Source organism: Haemaphysalis longicornis, unplaced genomic scaffold, assembly GCF_048455015.1.
Source record: "Haemaphysalis longicornis isolate Haplotype H1 unplaced genomic scaffold, Haemaphysalis longicornis Haplotype H1 scaffold_1, whole genome shotgun sequence".
In the NCBI taxonomy this organism is placed as follows: Eukaryota; Metazoa; Arthropoda; class Arachnida; order Ixodida; family Ixodidae; genus Haemaphysalis; species Haemaphysalis longicornis.
The window spans coordinates 325,056,433-325,079,166 of record NW_027526203.1 but is presented as its reverse complement, the minus strand read 5'-3'; the positions used below and the strand labels follow the sequence as shown (position 1 = coordinate 325,079,166).

Below are 22,734 nucleotides of genomic sequence, written 5' to 3'. Positions count from 1 at the left end.
TCAGGGAGTTTCTGTCGCATCGCACGCAAATGGTGTGACTTGGCGAACTACGGAGTGACTAATTCGAACTCACCGCAAAGGGCGCTCGGTCATCTCGCCATTACTCTTAAATTCGGCGATTATGAACCTACCTGACCAGCTAAATATGACATCCCCGGTATCGCAAGCTAAACGCCATCCCCCCACCCCCCCCTCGCTCTTCAGCTACGACTGAAACATCTGCTCTGGGTCACCCAACACCCTGTGCCACATGGTGTGGAAGTGTAAGGGCGTCACAGAACTACCAGCGTCCTCGCTCCGACACCGGAGCAGTGGGAGGTCCTGCTGACCAGCAATGTCCGGGAAAACCAGCGCGACCTGACGACCAGGGCCATTCGAGCTGCAGCTGACCATGGCATCCTGGACTATAGGGACGCCGCCCCCCATGGATAACCGACAACCATCCTTCGCTCCTTTCTTCCCATTCTCTGGGAGCAATAAATGTTTATTCTTCCTCCTCTTTCCCCTCAACCCGAAATATATTGAGGTTATCGGCTGGTGTCTACTATTGAATGCGTCCCCTTTCCCGCCTCTTCTAGAAGGCGACAATATTACCTCTCAACGCTGGTGTCGTCCCTACAGAGTTTCGACTGAATACACACTTTGGGGATTGAATCCGCCGTCCTGATGCAACACGGTTGCCCATCAACCGAATGAAAAAAATGTGCCGCTCTCAGAGGCCATTCATGCAAAATCGCAGAAAATATGGCCAGGGGGCGAGCACTTCAATTTAATTTATTGCAGACATGGCTGTGAACGTTGCCGTAGCTTCAACGGGTGTTTCAATAACGCTCTATCTCTCTCGCCTTATCTGTCGTGCTGTTCCGAGGGAGCTTTCATTCGATGCGGGCAGGTAATAATTCCTAGTCGCCCAGCGCCGCCAAGGCCGGACTCAACACTCGCCGCCTCTTAGTAGGTACGGTGCTTCTGAATAAAATCTATGGCAGCCAACACCGCCTGGGCAACACGGCCTCCGTTGTTTCCTGTCTCTTAAAAAGTGGCCCATTAACGCTTTTGCTGGGTGCATGTGCTTCCTATTTGGGGTCACTGTGGACTCTTCTGTTTGATGAAATGCGAATTGGCGCGGCCACACTTATGATGGCGCTACGCTGTGCCCGGGCTTATGCTAACGTACGCTATCACCTCAGCACTCCCCACGAACAAAAAATAAAAAAGGGGGCTTCACGCTGCGCCCGCGCAAATTCCCGCGTCACGGTTTTCGCGCTTGTGCAATGCTAGCCCGTATCCCTCTCTGGGAGAGCAAAACGGCGGAGTCTGCTCTCCTAAAACTCGCTAGTTGCATCACCTCGATAAAGGTCGAGCAGTGCGCATTACTGCAGGTCTCCCGTAGCCGTGCGTTTAGCCGAAATAAAAATAACACAGCGTGAAGGTTTGCACGGGAGCTGGTATGACCCGCAGAGAAAGCAGTGCCGAGGCATATATGGAGGAACCGTGGCTCCATTCTCGCCACCAGCCTCCCCAGCCTAGCGTCACAAGCCTGCGCTTTGGCGATCGCAGGTCGGATGATAGGAGGGACGTTGCTGGTGGCATTGGTGGTGCCCGCACAGCGCGTACGTCGCTTGTGCACTGCCCGTGACGGTCATGCCTCGCGCAGGGGTGCTGCTCAAGGAGTCGTACGTGGACTGCCGGTCGTACCTGCAGTGGAGCCATCGCTGCATCGCATCCTGCGTGCGCCAGCGCTACCTGTCGGAGCGCGCGGAGGCGGTCGCCTGCCACGCCGACCTGGCCAACGCTTTCCACCTCGGCTTCCTCATGCAGAAGGAGGAAAAGGTGCACGCGACAGCATGCGTGGAAGGGAAAGAAAGCCCAAATAGGGCTCTGGTTAATCGCTCTGCAGGATGCGGCCCGACGCTTAGGGCGCGCAATAATGGAGATCCGGATGTACCAAAACGGTCCAGTCTTGCGCCGAATACCGCAATATTATCAATATACCACTCGATACCTAAACACACATGTTTGATGTTTTTCAGCAATGTGAACGGAATGGGGTTTAATTAGCATACTCAGCTTTATTTCTGATGTCTTATGGGCAGCCTGACACAAACGCCCTTACGGCGAAAGTAGCTAGCCGGCCAATCGTGTCGACACCATCATTAGGTGCCAGGAACTTTTTCGTCTTTCCATGGAATGCAGGGAGCCAAGCGTGCATTTCTTGCCAAAAGGCCAAATATGATGACGCGTTGGGTTGGCCATTTTTACCGTCCATTAATTGACCACTACGTAGCATTTCTGCGGCAGTCGAATGAGTTTTATGTTCGACGATATATTCAATCTCGCTTAATTTAACCGCCTTAAATATGCCATAGTGTGAATGAACGCCTTCAATGAAATGCTATGATTTGCATGCATCGCTCTGGTTGTGAACGGAAACGCTGCAGCTGATACGTTTGTCTGGCTTGCGTTTTTCTTCCAGTATGCGCCACCCTCCGCTTTTGTCGGCTCGCTGCCATTGCAGCGTAAATATTTACTTTCCATATAACCAATATGTTGTCTCACCTCTCAGAAGCGTTTATACTACTGGCGCTAGAATTTAGAAACATTCACTGATGCTTTTGTTTTTTAACAGGGACCTGCATTCGACGATTCTAGCAAATCAAGGAGGAAAGAAGACTGGTCTGATCTTCTACGGGAGGTCGATGAACTCTGGCAACACATTTTTCAAAGTGGTAAGAAAATTTGTGGCTCAAAAAAAAAAAAGACATGGCTTTCGTCTGTTAGGCACCCCTCATAAAAACCCGACAGCAGTGAACCATGCACAGGTACGGGGAAGACTACCAATGCTTTATTCACATCGGTTAGCAGCTTTATAAAACTTGAAGAAAAAACAATACCTTGATAGTCAGAAAGCAGCATGCCTACAGAAGACGCAGCATGCTTATGCTTACAAGCTAACAGCAGCATGCTTACAGAAGCAGTATGCTACAGAAGACGCAGAACAAGTATGATCCCGCAAAGCCATAACCATTACAAACATAATTTTTCAGTGTAGTATATAAACTTGAGGTGTAGAAACAATGAATAGGACCTACATCGATGTTTAGTATTGACAGGGAGTTCTATCTCTTCATTTTATTGGTTTTATCGATGCTCTTTCTGTTTTCTATTGAGCTATATCATGTCCTGTACAGTCCGCGAAATTGTCTTCGCTCCCGGGTACTATTCTAAGCAAAGCCAAAGTCCTATAAATTTTGTTCCGCATGAGAGTTCTCGAAAATCTCATAATCGTTTGTGCCCTCCTCTCGTCTTGCAGGTGACTCGAAGCGGCTAAACCAGGATGCAGTGTGCAATTTTGAATTTCTACTTTCCGCAATTAGAGGAGCTTCTGTCAGCTACGTCAAAAGTGTCTTGGAAATCGTTCGTGCTCAAGTACGTCGCCTGTTTGCCTCTAATTCATTTCTACGTACCGTATCTGCGGAAACGGACGCAATATTTTGAGGCTGACTGCGATAGTTCGCTTGTACAATTGCATACAGTGAAGTTCCCTTTAGAAAATGGTGAAGCAGCCGCAAGGTAAGCCCGAGCTGAAAGGGTTAGCTTCTCCTATAAATAAAGGTGTGCCCACCGCTTCACTTTCTCCATAATAATAGGTGAGTAAAGAACTCCTGAGAGCGCATTGGCCATTTTCCTGCGGCTAATTACTAACAGTGGACTCGAACTGAACAGTACTTGTGCGATGAATCCCACATAGACGCGGTGCACGGCTTGTTTCGGTTGCCTCAAATGCTTCGAAAGAGCGTAAATATTCGGTTCCCTTCATCCACAATTCAAAGAGCATTTAAAAAGGATGTGTTTACAGCTGTGTAGGGCAAGTCATCGTACGAAAACAGCGCAGATACGGGGCCCGCTGTGCCTAGTTGCCATTTTGAAACCCCGTTGCTCACAAGAAGAGCGAAAGCCCATCAGAAGGATAGCTGGGCACAAGGGACCTTATCCGACAAGAGAGGTAGTGTGACTGACGTAATCGGGCTCTGCTGTCAGCACATGGCATTTCCAAGTCGATAAATGAGTGAGGGATGAAAGCAAAAAATGTAGGTCATGATTCGCTCTGCGAATATCTAGCGTGTGTCTTTAGTGCATAGCCCGCGTGGTGGCACTGACTGACGTCTGCACGAACCGCGGCTTAACAAGTTCGCCTAATGCGAAGGAAAGTTGCACATCCACCTAAATGCAGCCATGGGCTACAAAGGAAAGCTATACAGCTTTCTCAGAAACTTCGCAGTTGAAGAAATATTCGTCCTGGTCTTTCTTCAACTGCGAAGTTTCTGAGAAAGCTGTATAGCTTTCCCTTGTAGCCCATGGCTGCATTTAGGTGGATGTGCAACTTTCTTTCGCAGAACTTACTCCACCTTGGGCATTTCCCCTAAATCTGGTCGATTAAGTTCGCCTAATCAGCGCATGGGAATGGGTCCTGGAGGAGGGAGGGGGGTGAGAACGCCATCCGCAAAGATATCAGTAAGAAGAAAGAAACGTTTGAGAGGTGACGCGCCAGCCACTGTGGTCGGATTTAAAAGCGAATGACGAATGGCACCCGAGCGCGATCCACCAGATCCAGTGCAGGTGCAGCTGCAATCGTTGGTGGTGAGCCCGTTTTATTACAGCCACCGACATAGTTCTGGTGCAGCAACCTCCCTTAATAAAAGACCTCCGTTAACAACAAACAAACGAACTTAGTGCCACCGCCCGGAATTGAACCTCGAACGAACAGAGAAACGGAGCGAGAACCCGTTGTCGTAACGATTGAGCTACGAACCCACGCGGAAATGGTAGAGACAGACGGTGCACTCACCGAGCACATCTGTGGGTTTACCCCCTGCGTTCTCGCTGAATGCCACGTAATAGCGCCACGCGACCTCTCGCGCAGCTGTGCGCTCCGCCCACGGCACGTGTAGCGGCCATGTGCGCGCCTTGCGCATGCGCTATGAGTTATAAAAATTATAGAAAGCTCACACCAACGCATGGCATCACCAACGCCGCCTGTATAAACATTGCCTAACGCGTGAACAAAAAATGGACAGACAGCCACTCTCCTGTTGCTCTCTCCTACCCCTTCCCATAGCATTCCTGTGTGCTTTCATGTCCGCCAGTCAGCGCCGCTTCTCGGAAACTATGCAAAATAGTTGAGTTTGTCTAGCGTTCCCCAGGCGGCGCTCCGACGCCTTCGAGGCAAGCTGACAGACACACGCTGTAGAAGTGGGTGCAGTCATGGGGTGCAGTGTTCGCGACTCGCGAGCAGTGACGTAAGGCGGGGCGTCCGCCGGCGCGCGCCACATAGCGGAGGAGTGCCTAAACTAGGCGTCCCTACCCTTCCCATTGGAAAGCGGGCGACGCGTCAGGCAATTTTTATACAGGCGGCGTTGGCATCACACTTCTACGTCTCTGCCACCGATCTCGTTGCCTCCGTCGGCGGCAGCAGAGACGGAGAAGTGAGATCGTTTAACACCGGGTTTGAGCTTCCTTTAATTTTATAAAAAAAATTTTCCACTCATGTGCTTCCCCAATACAACTCGACCAACCACGTTCATGAATCATGAATCAATTGCACCTTTGCAAAGGATATCTCTTTGAAGTAATAAAGGGCGTCGTTAAGTGCATTTCACTTGTCTCTGGTTTCATTTTTTGTAGAGGTACGTGTGTGAATTCAACAGACGTCGCATGGGTAATCGTTGTGGGTGTTGTTTACAGCTTCGCTTTCCGACCATCTTCACAGGGTGGATTGGCGCGCATTTTTTTTTTTTTGTCTCGTAAAATCCTCCTAGGAAAATTAAGCAATGCATTCATTAAGGTTCGCAAACTGCATTGATTGCGTTAAAGGCGTTGTTCACTGGTCCGCCAGCAATTTTCCCTGATTCGAAGTAAATTTTACAAAAAAAATTCCGACACATGAGCATACGTGGAGTTAATTGCAATATTCCAACAAGAGCCTTTAATATTTTATTTTCCTTTTTCTTTGTAATGCATGCATTGCTTTCATATTTTGTAGCGCTCAGATGTTTCATGGCAATTTTAATTGCAGCAGAGCCGTGTGTTAGGCTAGATTTGTGAGTGGAGTGGACAGCGTACACTCATAGTCAAAACCAACGCGGCAGAGTACCACGAATTTTTCAACTGCTCACATGGAAATTAACCTCCGGCCTGTCCAGTTCGCGCTGCTTGTGCGTGGCTGCCCCTTTTGACGTTTTTATTTAGGTGCATCTGCGCTATTCACTCTACATTTCAGTTTATTTGTTTCGTCACGGTGTCCTAAGAAAACACTCAGTGTTTTATGCTTTGTATGTCCGTAGCTTTTGGACTGGGAAATCGAGCTGCTGTACAATATGACCAAGCAATCTGTCGACGTGCTGAGTCAAGACCCACAACAACTGGCTACAGAAATTATGAACTGGCTGCGACCTTACGCCGGTACGTTTGCCTTCCATAATTTGTCATTTTGCAACGTACGCCCTCCCCGCTTGGCCTGATATATTTCTTGAAACAGTGTATAAAAAGTGCCGGTTTGGCGCTGTCTCAATGCGTGCCCCTGTCCGCTCGTCTGTCTATCAAAAAATTTAGCGCGAATTTAAAAAAATATGTAATTCTGCTTCGGCGTATGAGCATGTCGTGTGGCTCGGGAACGGGGACATGTGGGAAAATGTGCGGAAACATAAAGGCTGAGAGGAGAGGGCGGAGATGTAATACCCTGTCAACGACCGCTGGTTGGCATTTGGTCCTCCAATCTGCTTAGCGGCCGCGTCTAGCGATGCACAAACCGCATGTTATCGGGCCTCAAGTGGGATGGGCTTCCCACGCACATGGCGGGCGTGCGGGCGCAAGTGCGCACGATTCACGCGACGGAGTTTTTCAGCGGAGAAATTCGAGGGAGATCATGACGTCACCGCAGGCAGATTTCCGCTCGGCCAGCTCCTTCGCTCACACGTAGGATGCGACTGTCGGACGGACATCACTGTTTGCAGTCGCCTATCTCTGCTAAATTTAGTATAAATTTCTGCTAAAGCCCCTACGTACGGATCTTGTCAGCCGCCCAGAACTTGGCCGTGGACACGATGCAGGCGCTGCCGCGGGTAGAGAACAGCGCGCGACGCGCCAGGCCGTGGGTGGAGAGACTCACGCTGGGAGCAGCCGGCCGGACCGCCTATAGAGATGTTAGGCTTAACACTGCAGCGAAATTGCCGCTCTCGCAAGCAGCGCAGATGACGACTTTTAATGCAATTTGCCATCACATCATTACCCCTTTCTCGTATGTGCATCTTTGTTTGCGCCTTGGGGAGCGATAACAAGCTATCGCTAGAGCTCCCTGCGCCGGCCTCCGCTCGCCCAGCGACAGTGCTGGTGGTATACGCGGCTCCCTCAGTGTGCCTGTCGTGTGCGCGGCGCATTTTCGCGCCCAGTCTAATAAAAAGCAATAAAAATAGAGTGCCTGTAACCGCTCTAGAACTTGAGTAGCGGCCTGCTGCACGACGAGCAGACGAAATCCCACCGCCTCGCCGCCAAGCGTCGGGTCGTTTGTAGCTCGCGAGCAGAACGAGCCGTACAGAAACCGTGACGTAGGGGTCACGTGGCGCGCACTCCTAGGAGCCACACGGCGGATCTCTCCGTCGTGTGAATACCCCTTTACGTGCCCCGTACCAGCATGCCGTTCTGCGAGAGCACGCTGGCTTGTTCACTTTTCTTGTTGCGTTCATTTGTCCGTCTGTCTCTCGAATGCTACCTCTTTTGGACCTAGTTTCCGGGGCCGTGAAGTAAAGAGGCGGGCATATTGTGTCACGTAGACACTCGTTACATGTGTTGAGTAAGTGTTCTTTGGCGAGTACCGAGAAAATTCTGTCCGTAACCCGATAAGTGTAACGCCGTGTACCTGCACAAAAAGAATGCGTTATTGTCGAAGTTATGACATTTATTTGTTACAACAGTGTAAATGCAAACGAATGGCAGATTTACCGTTCATCTGAAACAATTGAAACACAAATTCTGAAGAAATTCAGTGAATTGTCTCCCAATGCGTAGCATTCTTATGCCGCTTGTCAGGAGTGTGAGTTCTTTACAGCCAATTTTTTTTGTTTTTTTTTTCTAAATTCTGTCCGACCAATTATCTCCATTGACGCTATTATAACGATTACAGGTGTTACTTCCGCCAAATCTGCATTTTTATGTAAATGAAGGGCGTTGCACAGTTCGTTATTTTAGCTATTTTAAGGGCGGTTCTGTTGTAGCTGGCAGTAATGTGCGGTGCGTCACGCATAACGCGTTAAAAATACTAAGAAAATACCGACTGCTCGTGAGCGCATGCCTCGCGGCGACCGCCCAGCGTCCCCGGCACGCGCAGTGGCTTTAACAACAACAAAAAAAGAACTCGCGGGAACTCCGAGGAGCGAGTAAATGCCGCGCGCTCGTGAGCGACAGCCTCGCGGAGACCGCAAGCGTCACCGGCTCGCGCAGTGACTTTAAAAACAACAACAGAAAACAAAACTGGCGAAAACTTCGAGGAGCGCCTCAAACAAACAACGCCCCAACTGGCAACCAACAACGAGGAGCAACCAACAACGCCACAGCTGGCGCAACACCTGCCCCACGGAACATCCACGCGACTCCAGGAACACCGCGCATCCGTCGTGCACGTAAACGACCATGTGCCATGTAAATAACAATTTCACAGTTGTGCAAATGGGTGGTGATGTGTCCTTCAGTACTCACGTGCAAAGAAATCCTGCAGCTTCGCTATGGTTCAAGCCCTGCGCGACTTGTGCAAGCTTCGCCATTTTTTTTTTTTTTCAACTTTTCTTATTTTTAGGTTTTCAAAATTCTGTTCGACCATGTATGACTCTTTACGCTACTATAACTATTTTTGGTGTTACTTCCGCCAAATCTGCATTTTTATGGAAACGCGGGGCTTTGCACGGTCCTGGCTTCTGGGATACTCAGCAAAGAATGCTACCCATTAAAACAAAAAATGATGTCATAGAGTGGTCCGTTCTTGTCAGGCCGACTTGAAAGCTTACTATACTGCATTACGTATTAGTGTGCAGAGAAGCCTTCTTTTGGGTTCTTGAGTATTCAAAAAAGGAAAAACTGATTGGCAGATGTCATAATATAATAGTTATAATATTACATCATTGGTGGTGGTAAAAAATTGTTGACATCGCCGTCGCCACGTTAAGGTCTTAAAGGGACCCTGCAACACTTTTCCAACTTTTTTCTAAATCTTGAAGGCTTGCAGAACGTAGCTAGTCAACCAACACATCCGGTACTTAGGTAAGGGGGTCGCAAAGTGCCTCAGCCACAAATTACTGCTCTGTGCCCATCAGATAACCTAGAAACTTGCTCAAAATATTTTTCTCTCTCTCATGGTCTTGGCGTTCTTCGACCGCTGGAATTACGTCATTACAGCGGTGTAGCGGTTATTGGCCAGCTTTCCTTCAGTTGCAGCAATGAACGCAATCAATAGCCACTTTAAAAATACAGCCACAAAAGCAAACGTACCGGCTGCGACGAGCAAATCTCCCAGTGCCGCTCCGTGCTGGCGATTACTATAGCTTTCGCAGTGCTTCCAGACGCGAAGGAAAGAGTGAAAGCGTTTATCGGAAATATTGCAGAGTCCCTTTAACGGAAAGGTAAAAAAATATAAAAAGCGACACTGCGCCGCTGCGGGTGTTGCGATTACTTAACTTGAGTACGATTGTGCATCAAAAAACATGGGCGTGACTCGTGATGGATAGACACATGCAGCGCAAACTTGCGACTAAATTTATTGCACCACTGTGCCGGTTCATAGGCCTCCTGCGGTGAAGTTTGGCAAACATGCAGTGCCCTCTCTTGCCCTGCCACCGTGCGTAGTACAAGAGCAGACGTTCGGCATATGTTTGCATTAACTAGCAATCGGACGGTCAAAATTTATTGATTTATAACGGAGTTTAGCAAGCTTTGTCGCTGTAACAATGGTGAAAATATCACGGCAATGGCTACACTGATCAAACAAAGCCCAAAAGCTGCGTATTTCTTTTTTATCCCATCAACAGCGTAGCGTTCAAACAGCGCTTCATTAAGGTGGATGCAGCCCTGCAGGGTTTCAAACCTACGGCTGCATTGAGGTGGATGTCAAACTTTCCTTGGCAGAAACTTACTCCACCTTGGGGATTTCCCCTAAATCTGGTCGATTAAGATGCCTCACTGTTGCGTGTCGGGTTGCCGGTCGCACCCGGCAAAACTTGCCGGAGCTGCAACGCTGGCAGGCCGATAAGGATGGAAAATCACTGCGCGGAATCGACGAGATACCGCCGCAAGAGAACGGCAAATATGCTCACCTACAACGCACATAATTAACCATCGGATGTTGCCTTCGAAGGAACATGCTAGACCACAAAGGAAACGGCAGTAGAAGAAACGCTGCGAGATCAGCAGTAGTGCACAGATTGCTGACGACGACGACCCCATAGCGACTGCGCTGTGTTGCCAGCGTAGCCAGGCAGCCACAGCCAAAGCGCCGAAGAAAATGTCCGTGGCATTTAGCCAGATTTAGCCGCCGCAGCCGTAAAAAAGTAGGCGACACTGTCTACGGGCTCATTAAAAATGACGTCACTCCCTCCACACATTTTGCAATGCATTGGGATGCTCTGGGCCTCTCCTGAGTATCCTTTCCTCCATGATTGCTGCTAGCGATCGAAAACGAGTGAAATCCCCGAGTGCGCAGTCTGCGCGGCCAGCGCATGCAGCGGCCTTGCATTGGCGCTGCATGCACGGATTCCTAAACATACCATTTGTGCAGCAATAGCTTAATGCACTCACTTTTGTTTCTAATGACAGACGGTAATTGAAATCTCCATGTCATAAAGCTGATTCGATTGAGGGAAAAGCGCTCGGCTCAAACTGTACTTCGATCATATGACCATCGGTGCACTTGAAAGTGGGAGAGCTCCGTCACTAAAACGGGGGTGGGCTCCACCTCAGTCAATGCCTCGTGCTGCCTCTTTCGACGTCACATCTTTGTGCGATTATTTTTGTGTGCAAATTTTATGACACCTTGCTTCTGTTCTTTTCTTTGTTGTGTACGATGATGTCCGGCCGTGTTTAAGTTCGCGCATTTTGCAATAAATCTCAGTTGGAAGTTAGCGCTTGTGTCCGCCTCCTCCTTCTGTCCTTGCCCGTTCTTTGCGCTGCACGAAGCCAATAAAAGTTCAGAAAGCATTCATATATTTAAAACCTTTAACACCAACACTGCCTTGCAACCGTATACTGCCCAGTGAAATGGCGCGGTTCGAACAGGGTAAAAGCAGTTCGCTAAAATTGGCAGCGATGCGGGAGCCGATGCTGCGAATAGTATTAGCAAATAGCATATATCCCTGTGCGCGCACGCGGAAGAGCGTCACGTGAATATTTGAAAACTATGTTACTTATTTTACGCGCCTATGTAAAATCTGGTCCTGAAACTGCTTCCAAGTATTCTTTTGCATTTGGATTCGTCAGATCAGTTTTGAAACACCATGAGGTGTGTGCTGAATGGCAAAGACTTGCAACTAGCTAATTTGAAAAAAAAAAAAAAACGGCTTGTCACAAGACTACCGCCTTTTTCAGCGCCGAATGGGCCAATCTCGTCGTGAAAATGGAATAACCAAGTAAAGGTGCGTCCAATCGCGAACAGTTCTTGCAAGCTACTGGTTTCTCTTTATCTGGCCTTAGCTTTCATTGGTGGGCGTAGGCATCGCGTTCTCGAGTAGTGTATAGACAGAGCGGAGTTTCCTAGCGAGGGCCTCTTTAATACCTTTTTTTTTTTTCTTCATTCAGAACATTTCCCGTATTTGTGACAGGATAGTGCAGGAGCCTACCTGTATTTACGGCTGTACATTATGACGCGAGATGCTCCGTTTTTGGCTTTCTTCTCTGGTGAATATACGGGGCTAGAAAAAAAAGTAATTCGGTCTCAGGATTTTTTTTAGCCGGACTCGATATAGAAACCACCTTTTATCGTAAGATTTTTTCCCCTTCCTTCTTTAAACGCAATAAGGAAGATTGGGTTTTGGTTTAACGCAAGGAGAAACTTGGCAGCAGTGGCTGACAGCAGTCAGGAGCAGCTGGCGTTTTATGTGGTGGATTCTTTGCGACGTCGGGCATAAAATGAAGGCGCCAGGTCTTCCACGGTCTCTACGGGTCTCCATCCTTGCAGCGAAAGGCCGCTCACTCTGAGTCGGCCTATTTTTTTTTTTTTTTTTGCATCACTTTTTTTTTCTGTGACTTGCCCGGACGGAAAATACGCGCGTACCCTGCGTACGCTAGCTGTGGTAGTGAGAAGAAAAAAAGTTTGACTGGCATTTAAATTAGGCCCCGGTGTCGATTTACTTTCCCTAATTATAACGGCTAGCTTAGGGTCATCGTGTCACTCACTCTTTTTCCAAGTCAAAACGGCATTAACGTTTAAAAAGAAAACCAGAAGGCGCAGAAATGTTTAATGGCCCCAAAGTAGCCTGGAGCCTAGCAGTAACTAACTCAAAAAGAGCACGAAGGAGGAAGCCCAATGCATTTCGGTCTAATAGCGAGATTAAATCCTTCGAGTGAGTGCGCTGCTTATCTGAATAAATAGCGCCTATCAGTTTTAAGCACCTTTTTTGTGCGTGTGTGTGGAAGAATTTAGTGTATTGCTTCAGTTTTTAGAATTACTTACCTGTCAGTCTAATTACTTATACAGTTACCCTGGGCTGCTTCTGTTACAGAACTTTCACTACCAAAAAGAAAAACAGGCAACCGTAGTGTGTGACAAATAAGACGGCAGCATTAAAATATAGCGGCCAAATTTGAATATTCTTCCGCATGAAATAGACCGAGCTGCATGCTTCCTGTAGATTTCCCGAGCGCTACAGCCACCCTTGATGGATGATAATTAAGCCTCAGAATTATTTTACGTTCGAGAAAAACGAAAACAGAGCTGGAATTTGCGCGGCCAGGTCAAATTTTCCAGTTCGGGTTTCACTTATTACCCACTCTACATACGTAGGCGCGTCAAACATCCAGCACATTTTCTTCTAAAGACAAAAGGCTGTTGTAGTCGCCGACAGGAATTTCTGCTGGAAAAATTATCTAAACAGAGAATTAATTTGCTGGTTTTTTTTTTTTTTTTAACGAGAGTGGCATTATGCAATTTTAAGCGCGAAACACTGATTCTGGTGTGGTACCAAGTAGGCGTAGTACGCAGGGGCGGTTAACTAAAGGAGACGACGCCTACGTGGTTCATGCCGTCACAAGAGGGCGACGAAAGCCGTAACCTCAAATCTGACTTCGTGAGCAACCCCCCAGAATACTGGAACGAATAGAATACTGGAACGAATAGAATGAAATGAAATAATGACTGTGTTACTGAAAGTAAAGTCCACAGTCGCTCACAGTTGCGCATACTGGGTCTGGCCAGTTTAATTTATTACCTGGTTCACTTGCGTGTTTATTATCCCTCAGGCAGTTTACTCGCGATTACTTGCTCACGTTAATCCGAGCATTTTCTCGGCCCTCTGTCAGTGCAAGAACAATTATTACAAAGGCGCAAAGCTCTCCTTGCCACGACCTGAATAATTTGTTTAATGGAGGGGCTAGGGTTGTAGACATGGGACAATTAGCGCTCAAAAACAAAGAGCGGGTAAGGGATTGGAAGCTTTCTCCTGAATCTACTGTCATTCAGTCGCGTTTTACAGCGAAGCTGTTAGCCTCTCGTTGGTCGGAGGAGGAGGAATACCTTTATTATCAGAGGGGGCATGAATGCCCTGTTTGGGAAGGAGAGGGACACGAAGGAAGAGAGGGAATTATCGAAAGAAAAAATACTGTTCAAGGTTCAATCACAGTCCCTGAACATCTAGTTCGCAAATTTCGTGACGAGATAGTGGCTACGTTTATGACAGGAGTCGGTCCAGGTTATTACACCAACTTGTAGAGACCACTGATCATTGAGTATTCAATAACTTTCTCTAGCACTGAGGGGTCCTCTCGAACGCGTTGCAAATGCGCTTCTTCGTCTGCGGGTGGAGAACCGAGGTCCAATAGTGGCTCGCGACCGGTCTTGAAGTCTGCACAGTGCCATATCAAATGATACACGTTAGGGATGCACTTCTTGTCACAATACTGGCAGCATTGGATGTGCGAGCTGGCTCCGTGGGTCCATTTATGTAGTACATGAGGGGTTAGGGCCGCGTTAGCACAAATCTTATTAGCTACCACCTCCCCCGAGCGTGTCAGCGCCTTGAGCGGGCCCAGTACACCCACCGAAGGGGGGGGGGGGGGGGGGGAAGGGGGGGTATCTTGAAGCCTCTTGCGACTCTATCTCTGCCTTTAATTTCCGCAGGTAAAGTTGCCAGTCTGGTCGTGGTAGGGGTTGCAATGGGGCACTGGAAACCACTGGAGGTGTGTCAAGTCTCTCCCGGGCGGCGGTGTGCGCCGCGTGGTTACCATGTGCCCCAGGCGTGTGTCCCGGGACCAGACAATGCGGATGGCGACACCTTCCAGTTGAAGGTCTCGGATGGCATGTAGTATATTCGTGGCCGTATAATTAGGTGAAAATGTTCGGTTCAATTCTTTAAGAGCGACGTGAGAATCCGTAATGATGCGAAATTTCCGGGATGAGAGGGAGTCACAATGGTCGCCGTTGGAATGGACAGCGCCCAGGACGCCCATAAGTTCAGCTTCTTCAGCTAGGCCATATGTATTGGAGATCTTCCTGGAACCATTTAGCAAGGGGGCGTCCGAAGATGCCCATGCAATCGCAGCCTCATTGCCGCGCACGGCGGCGTCCGTGAAGATGTCGACTTCGTTCTCCATCTTGTTCTGGATAGAGCGAGCGTATAACTCGCGTGCTCTCACCTGCCGCCGAGGTATAGGGCGACGCCGAGGGATGCCAATCGCAGGGCGCTCCCAGGGCGGAAGGGACAATGGCTAACGAGTGGGGTCGAATTTGCTGCCCATATAGTCCCATGAGCCGATAGCCTTGCCTTGGGGGGACTGCTCAAGATATTCCTTAAGACGTAGCTTGGTCTCTTCGATCAGGGTATCAAGGGAGGGAATGGGTACAATTTGGTAAAAAATGTCTACGGGGGTGAATTGAGGAAGACCACTAACTGTACGGAGAAGGTGCCGATTTAATACATGGAGATTCTTTACGTGAGCTGGGCAAAGATCGTATACCGGAAAGCCGTAAGTGAGGCGTGTGCTATTGCACAGCCAAGCATTGTACAAGCCTACTGACGGGCACCACCGAACTTATTGGATAGGCGGAGGATGGCTTTTAAGGTGTTGCGCCATGTGGCTTTCAGATTAAGGATCCATTTACGGGGGCTATTGCAACTGCTAATGGCCAGGCCGAGGAGATGAATGGTGCCGTTATGAGAATCCAGCTGCGTATCCCCGATCTGAATGGAAATGATCTGATTTGAATTTGTGCCATTTTTGCCGTCAACGCTGAGTAGCTCTGTTTTAGTGGGCGATAGCCGTAATTGGAACTAGGAAAGGGGGCGTTCAAGGCTCAATACGGCAGTCTGGAGTTCCGTTTGCACGGGATCTTTAGAGGGATAGTCTTTAGCTTCTGTCCAGATCACTACGTCGTCCGCATAAAAGGCAAACTGAGCAGCAGTGCCTTGTTCAAGTGTTCGTGCCACCATATTCATGGCTAGGTTAAACAAAATTGGAGCTAAGATGGAGCCTTGCGGAACACCGCGAACTAAATAGAAAGAAAGTAATCGGCTGGTGTATGGAAGCATTTAGTCGAATGGGTCGGTGCTGAAGAAAATTTCGTGTCCAATTTTGAGCGTTTCGACTGGAGAACGCACTAGCCAAGTCATGCAATATGGCCGATTGACTAACCGTAAAAGCTATGTGAATTTCTAGTGCAATCACATAATCTGGCAAATCCGTGCGAGCAGTTCTGTTAATGACGCGACGTAGGAGCCATAGTTATCATGAGTTCTCAGATGGGGCCGGAAGCCTGTGAGAGCGGGGTGGAACCATCCTGAGCACTCAAGGTGGTCCGTTAGTCTATTTTTTATAATTCTTTCGATCACTTTACATAGGACCGGAGTTAATGCTACTGGGCGCAAATTCTGGGGGGGGGGGGGGGGGGGAAGGGGGGGTATCTTGAAGCCTCTTGCGACTCTATCTCTGCCTTTAATTTCCGCAGGTAAAGTTGCCAGTCTGGTCGTGGTAGGGGTTGCAATGGGGCACTGGAAACCACTGGAGGTGTGTCAAGTCTCTTCCGGGCGGCGGTGTGCGCCGCGTGGTTACCATGTGCCCCAGGCGTGTGTCCCGGGGACCAGACAATGCGGATGGCGACACCTTCCAGTTGAAGGTCTCGGATGTCATGTAGTATATTCGTGGCCGTATAATTAGGTGAAAATGTTCGGTTCAATTCTTTAAGAGCGACGTGAGAATCCGTAATGATGCGAAATTTCCGGGATGAGAGGGAGTCACAATGGTCGCCGTTGGAATGGACAGCGCCCAGGACGCCCATAAGTTCAGCTTCTTCAGCTAGGCCATATGTATTGGAGATCTTCCTGGAACCATTTAGCAAGGGGGCGTCCGAAGATGTCCATGCAATCGCAGCCTCATTGCCGCGCACGGCGGCGTCCGTGAAGGTGTCGACTTCGTTCTCCATCTTGTTCTGGATAGAGCGAGCGTATAACTCGCGTGCTCTCACCTGCCGCCGAGGTATAGGGCGACGCCGAGGGATGCCAATCGCAGGGCGCTCCCAGGGCGGAAGGGACAATGGCTAACGAGTGGGGTCGAATTTGCTGCCCATATAGTCCCATGAGCCGATAGCCTTGCCTTCGGGGGACTGCTCAAGATGTTCCTTAAGACGTAGCTTGGTCTCTTCGATCAGGGTATCAAGGGAGGGAATGGGTACAATTTGGTAAAAAATGTCTACGGGGGTGAATTGAGGAAGACCACTAACTGTACGGAGAAGGTGCCGATTTAATACATGGAGATTCTTTACGTGAGCTGGGCAAAGATCGTATACCGGAAAGCCGTAAGTGAGGCGTGTGCTATTGCACAGCCAAGCATTGTACAAGCCTACTGACGGGCACCACCGAACTTATTGGATAGGCGGAGGATGGCTTTTAAGGTGTTGCGCCATGTGGCTTTCAGATTAAGGATCCATTTACGGGGGCTATTGCAACTGCTAATGGCCAGGCCGAGGAGATGAATGGTGCCGTTATGAGAATCCAGCTGCGTATCCCCGATCTGGATGGAAATGATCTGATTTGAATTTGTGCCATTTTTGCCGTCAACGCTGAGTAGCTCTGTTTTAGTGGGCGATAGCCGTAATTGGAACTAGGAAAGGGGGCGTTCAAGGCTCAATACGGCAGCCTGGAGTTCCGTTTGCACGGGATCTTTAGAGGGATAGTCTTTAGCTTCTGTCCAGATCACTACGTCGTCCGCATAAAAGGCAAACCGAGCAGCAGTGCCTTGTTCAAGTGTTCGTGCCACCATATTCATGGCTAGGTTAAACAAAATTGGAGCTAAGATGGAGCCTTGCGGAACACCGCGAACTAAATAGAAAGAAAGTAATCGGCTGGTGTATGGAAGCATTTAGTCGAATGGGTCGGTGCTGAAGAAAATTTCGTGTCCAATTTTGAGCGTTTCGACTGGAGAACGCACTAGCCAAGTCATGCAATATGGCCGATTGACTAACATTATCGAAAGCTTTGTGAATTTCCAGTGCAATCACATAATCTGGCAAATCCGTGCGAGCAGTTCTGTTAATGACGCGACGTAGGAGCCATAGTTATCATGAGTTCTCAGATGGGGCCGGAAGCCTGTGAGAGCGGGGTGGAACCATCCTGTGCACTCAAGGTAGTCCGTTAGTCTATTTTTTATCATTCTTTCGATCACTTTACATAGGACCGGAGTTAATGCTACTGGGCGCAAGTTCTGGGGGGGGGGGGGGGGGGGGTATTTGGGTCCTTACCAGGCTTAGGTATTGGATGAATGATGGTAATTTTAAGATGGTCAGGGACCGTCCCTGAGGTCCAATGATCGTTCACAAGGTTAAGTAGAACGTCCAGGGCATGCGGGAGAAGATTTCGTAGATCCTGCCATTTGACATGCTCATGCCGTGGTGCTGATTTCGAGCGGCCTTGTGGGATGACTGTCTGAGGCTCTCCCATAGTGAAGAGAGAATATAGCTCTGGAAGGGGATCGATAACGTCAATAACAGGAAGGTCAGAGAGAACCGACGGATCTTCCACAGCATGAGGGAAGAAGGCACGAATGAGATTATCTTCTACTTGAGAGTAATCTTCGTTAGGCACATGTCATCAATGATGGGAGCTTTTTCTTGGCGCGGCCATTCAGGCTACGGAAAACCCGCCATAGACGAGAGAGACCCGATTCATGGTCGAGTTTCTGACAGAGATCGTGCCAATGTTCGCATTGAAGGTTGACCTGATATTGTCTAATGATGTTATAATGGTGTTTGAGCTGCCTTAAATGATGATGTTGCTTACCACCCATGAGATGACGATGGGTAAGGTGCTCTGCTTTTTTGAGAAGACGAAACATGTGCGCGTCAGGTTGCCCGACATCCACCGTACACGTGATGGACTCGATCGCAGTGTTGCGAGCTGAGGTAATAGATCTAACAAAATCAGCAAAGTCATAGCAGGAATCAGCAGAAAAATTTTCTCTAAATGAAGTCCAATTTACATGATTCACAGTGTGACGGGTACGAAGTTTCTTACTGTTGAGATAGAGAAGGATGGGATAGTGATCACTACCCCAGGTGCAGTTAAGCGTCGTCCACGTTCGGATGGTGCTAGGAGTGGTGAGAGTTAAGTCCGGAGTAGTGTCACTTTGTTTAGGATGAAGGCCTATGCGGGTATAAACGCCAGGCTCATTCCGTAGGTGCAAAGGGCTGAATTCAAGTGCCTGTTCGAGGAGCCTGCCACGCGGATGAGTGCAAGAGTAGCCCCAAAGAGCGTTCGGGGCGGTGAAGTCTCCTCCCACTAGGATAGGTCCTGTAAAAGTTAGTGAACTAAGATATGGAATCCAGTCATAAGCCTTCGAAGGGGCAGAACTTTTACAAGGGGGACAGTATACGGACACCAGAAGCATTGGCTTGCCCCCAGGTGGAACCACTCTTACGATGACAACTTCGCGATGAATTGTACTGGCCTTATCCCACTTGTGCTGCACTGCCTGACATGAATTATGGCCAAGAACAGCCGCTAAGCCCGGAAAATGTGGTTGTTCAGTACAATTGCGTGTGTATGTTGGAATAGTCGGATCTACAAACGTGTTATAATTCGAGATCTTACAAGGTGCGCGAGTTTCCTGCAAAAGAAGAGCGAGAGGTTTTAAGGTGGCTATCTGAGATTTTAAAAGCGGTCCTGTTTGGAGGAAGCTACGGCAATTCTACTGTACGATGAGCCGATTAATTGAAGATGCAGGTTGCATTTTAGGGACTTGAGTTTTCTTTTTCGCTTAGTTTCGTTAGAAGGTGGCGTCTGTGGCTGAATTGTTTGAAACAGCTCACCAACCTGCGTGGCGATATGAGTGATTTCTACCTTGAGGGAGGTGACTTGCACTTGGAGAGCGACAATTTCGTTGCATGCCTTCTGCCAGTCTTTGTTGTTTTCAAACTTCAGGCAGGCGTCCCACTGTGCCAGCTTCCGCCCGGTAACGTAATTCTGATTGGAAGTTTTCGTGGTCCACCTGTTCTCTTCTGCATTTTTACGGCTTGTACGGGATCGGCTGCGATGCTTTGAGACGGAGCGGACCGTGTCCGGCGAGGGTGACTGATAATGCGTCAATGCCCAACGAAGGGCTGCCATTTCTTCGTGCATAGCCGCCATCTCTGCCCGCAGTTCAGAGAGACTGCGGCGAAGCTGGGCATTTTTCATGACCAATGGATGGTTTTCGGGTAACTTGGATTGGGATCCCGCTAGGGTAGATGTCCATGTGACCCCTTGTGGAACGGTGCGGGTGCCCGTGGTTTGATCCTTTGCCGGAGGGGATTGCTTGACGGCGGACGTCGAACTTGTGTTACGTTCTTCTTTCTTGGGGAGACGGCTGGGGCACACCTTGCTAACGGCGAGGTGGCCGTTCTCCTTGCATACGACACAGTACGTTGTCGAGTCACATTCAGCTTCTGCGCTGTGCGTTCGTCCACACTCACCACACACACTCGGAGAGGGGCAATATTCATACATGTGGCCAAGGCAGTGGCACTTGAAGCATTCGAGTCTTTTAGGTCGATATTCTGCTACCCGTACTACTTCCATGTAGTACTAGACGGTTCGTGGCAGACTTGATGAGTTGAAGGTCAGAATAGCCCGGTGGGATTTTCCAATCTTTTGCACTTTTAAAATTTCGGCGTGCTCACATCGCACCCAGCTGTCAACGGTCTCATCGCTCTCGGCTGGATCCACCTGAATGGCACCACGTGTCGTGTTCTTGTTGGACGGGATCAGCTTAATGGCTACTTCTATTTTTTCAGTGCGGCCGTTGTGAGAGATGGACAAGTGGTCAATTTTGCTGAGTCGGTGAGCATGCGCTTCATCATACCATCAAATGTGACAGACGCCATCTCTGCCAGTTCGGCACTTGGTGCAGTGTGACCAATGATAGACGCGATTGCATGTCTTGGGATTTGCTTGATGCGAATTTTCACCAGTGGTCTGAGCTGCAATGTAAACCTGGACCGACTCACCCGATCATCCCGCGTGGGTCTTTTCTTTGGCAGCGGGATCCGCTGCCATCCTTCAGCAGCACCATTAATGTGGGTAGAGTCCATTTCTAGCATTGAGTCCGTTGTATCACCGGCGTCTCTACATTTTTCCATGTGGTGATTGCTGGGCGCGTTGTCTTGGGGAGCTCAGCTTCCAGAAGGTGCCTGCTGTGTAGACTGGGCTGGGTTCATTTCGGGTGAGAGCGCTGGTAGATAGCCTTCGAAGAGCTGCCCATTAGCGACGGGGGCCGCGCCAGGAGTGGCGAGCCTACAGCTGCAGGTTGTGAGTTGGCGGGGCGGAGATTCCGGGCAGCTATAGGCTTAGGCTGCGGCCGGGCTGATACGGGGAAGTCTGGGCCGATTCCAAGAGTTTGTGAACCTTTGCCGGACCGATATGATATCGGGCGGTTTAGCACATATTCACGATCAGGGATGCCAAGAAGAGATGGATGCAAGCTTTGGCTAGCTCAAATAAAAGCCAGACAGCACGAAGGGACCGAACACCAGTTCACTTCGTCGTCGTCTGTGCCCTCGTTGTTCGGAAATTTGCCGGAACCCTCCCCCCCCCCCCCCCCGTGCGTTCTGGCAAAGATTAGGTTTGCAGCTGTTCTCTAAACAGGGGGTCGACGTCATTTTATAGGTAACGCATGCGTCAGGCTAGGCGCGACCCAGCAGTTGCCGCCAGAGAAGCCGAGTGCAAGCGACAAGCCCGCCGAGACAACGAGGAACATTTCGTACCCTCCCCCATCAGCGTGTGTAGGGGTTTACAAACGCTGCGCTAGACATCGACTTTCGCAGGGTGGGATGGCGTCCATTTTTTTGTTTTTCGTAATAGTTTACATGCCCATACTGAATTATTTTTTTCCGTGCTGCGCGTGCCTTAGTACTTTGAAAGGACCTTTAGTACAGCGGGATGAACTGAGATACCGTAACCCGCATTTGTATCTATAGCATAACTAGTCGTGACTAAAGCGTGACAATACGGCCACCTTTATACAACAGACAGAAGGAATCATTTCAAAACGTTTTACTTCATATCTGCATCCAGGGTTGTCAAGAACGTGACTCATGCGACCCAATTTGTTCGATTTTACGCGTACACGGAAAGAGGATACGACAGCGCATGCAGTGCTTACAGCGTAGGGGTGGCACTAAGCTCAAAAATAATAAGCGCATTTAGTTTCGTATCTGAGCGCTGAGGTAATTCAACGGGGTAATTCAACAGGCAGGACAATTCAACGCTTAGGTAATTCAAGTTTCTGGTCCAAGCGCTGGGATTTATTCAACCAAATATTAGTGCCCGAGTCCCCTACGCATAGCAGTGTAAGTTGTATTAAAGGGCTGTGGCGTATGCAGCAGACGGACGTCGCCTAATACAGGCCTGTTTCGTTCACATCTTGTGTATTAAAGCTTGGTGGATGGAAACAAACAAGAGGCTTCCGTCATGAATGGCTGTTGTTTTGCAACGTGTGGGTGGGCAACACACTCCTGTACAATATTAGCCACTTCGAACACCAGCTAGCGGATAGATTGTAAACACCACCTCTATTTTTGACGTCTCCAAGGCGTACGACTGTGTCTTACAAAGCGCATTCATAAGGGGCTTACACAAAAATGGGAGTCACGGAGAATCTTCTCCGCTTCGTTCACGCTTTCCTTACAGGCCGATCTATGCAGGTTCTCGGGCGTTTTATGTGGCACAAGATTTATGGGACGGGGTGTGCCTCAAGGGAGTGTTTTGCCTATTAAAACTCTTTAATGCAGTTATCTGGCCTCTCTGGAGCGATTAAGCGGGTCTTCTGGGAGTTCCAATAGCCATATAGGCTGAGGATATACGCGTTCGGTTATCCGGTTGTCAACATATGCAGTTGGCAGTGATTGCTCAGACAACGCTTCATTCCATAGAGGCCCATGTTTCGTCGGTGGGCGAACCCTCTCCGCGAGAAAACCGCTACTTTGTATTGCTCTCCGGGACGTAACGGAGTGCTACACGC

At 49.1% G+C, this 22,734-nt stretch overlaps 1 protein-coding gene across 1 annotated transcript in view; it reads left to right on the top strand.

Moving 5' to 3' along the window:
* The window catches only part of LOC144151773 (protein qui-1), a 733,079-nt gene that overhangs the window by 663,028 nt on the left and 47,317 nt on the right, over positions 1-22,734 (top strand). Inside the window, 4 exon segments of the mRNA XM_077682912.1 lie at positions 1,655-1,830; positions 2,627-2,726; positions 3,311-3,426; positions 6,342-6,459. Of these exon segments, the coding sequence (XP_077539038.1) occupies positions 1,655-1,830; positions 2,627-2,726; positions 3,311-3,426; positions 6,342-6,459 (510 nt within the window).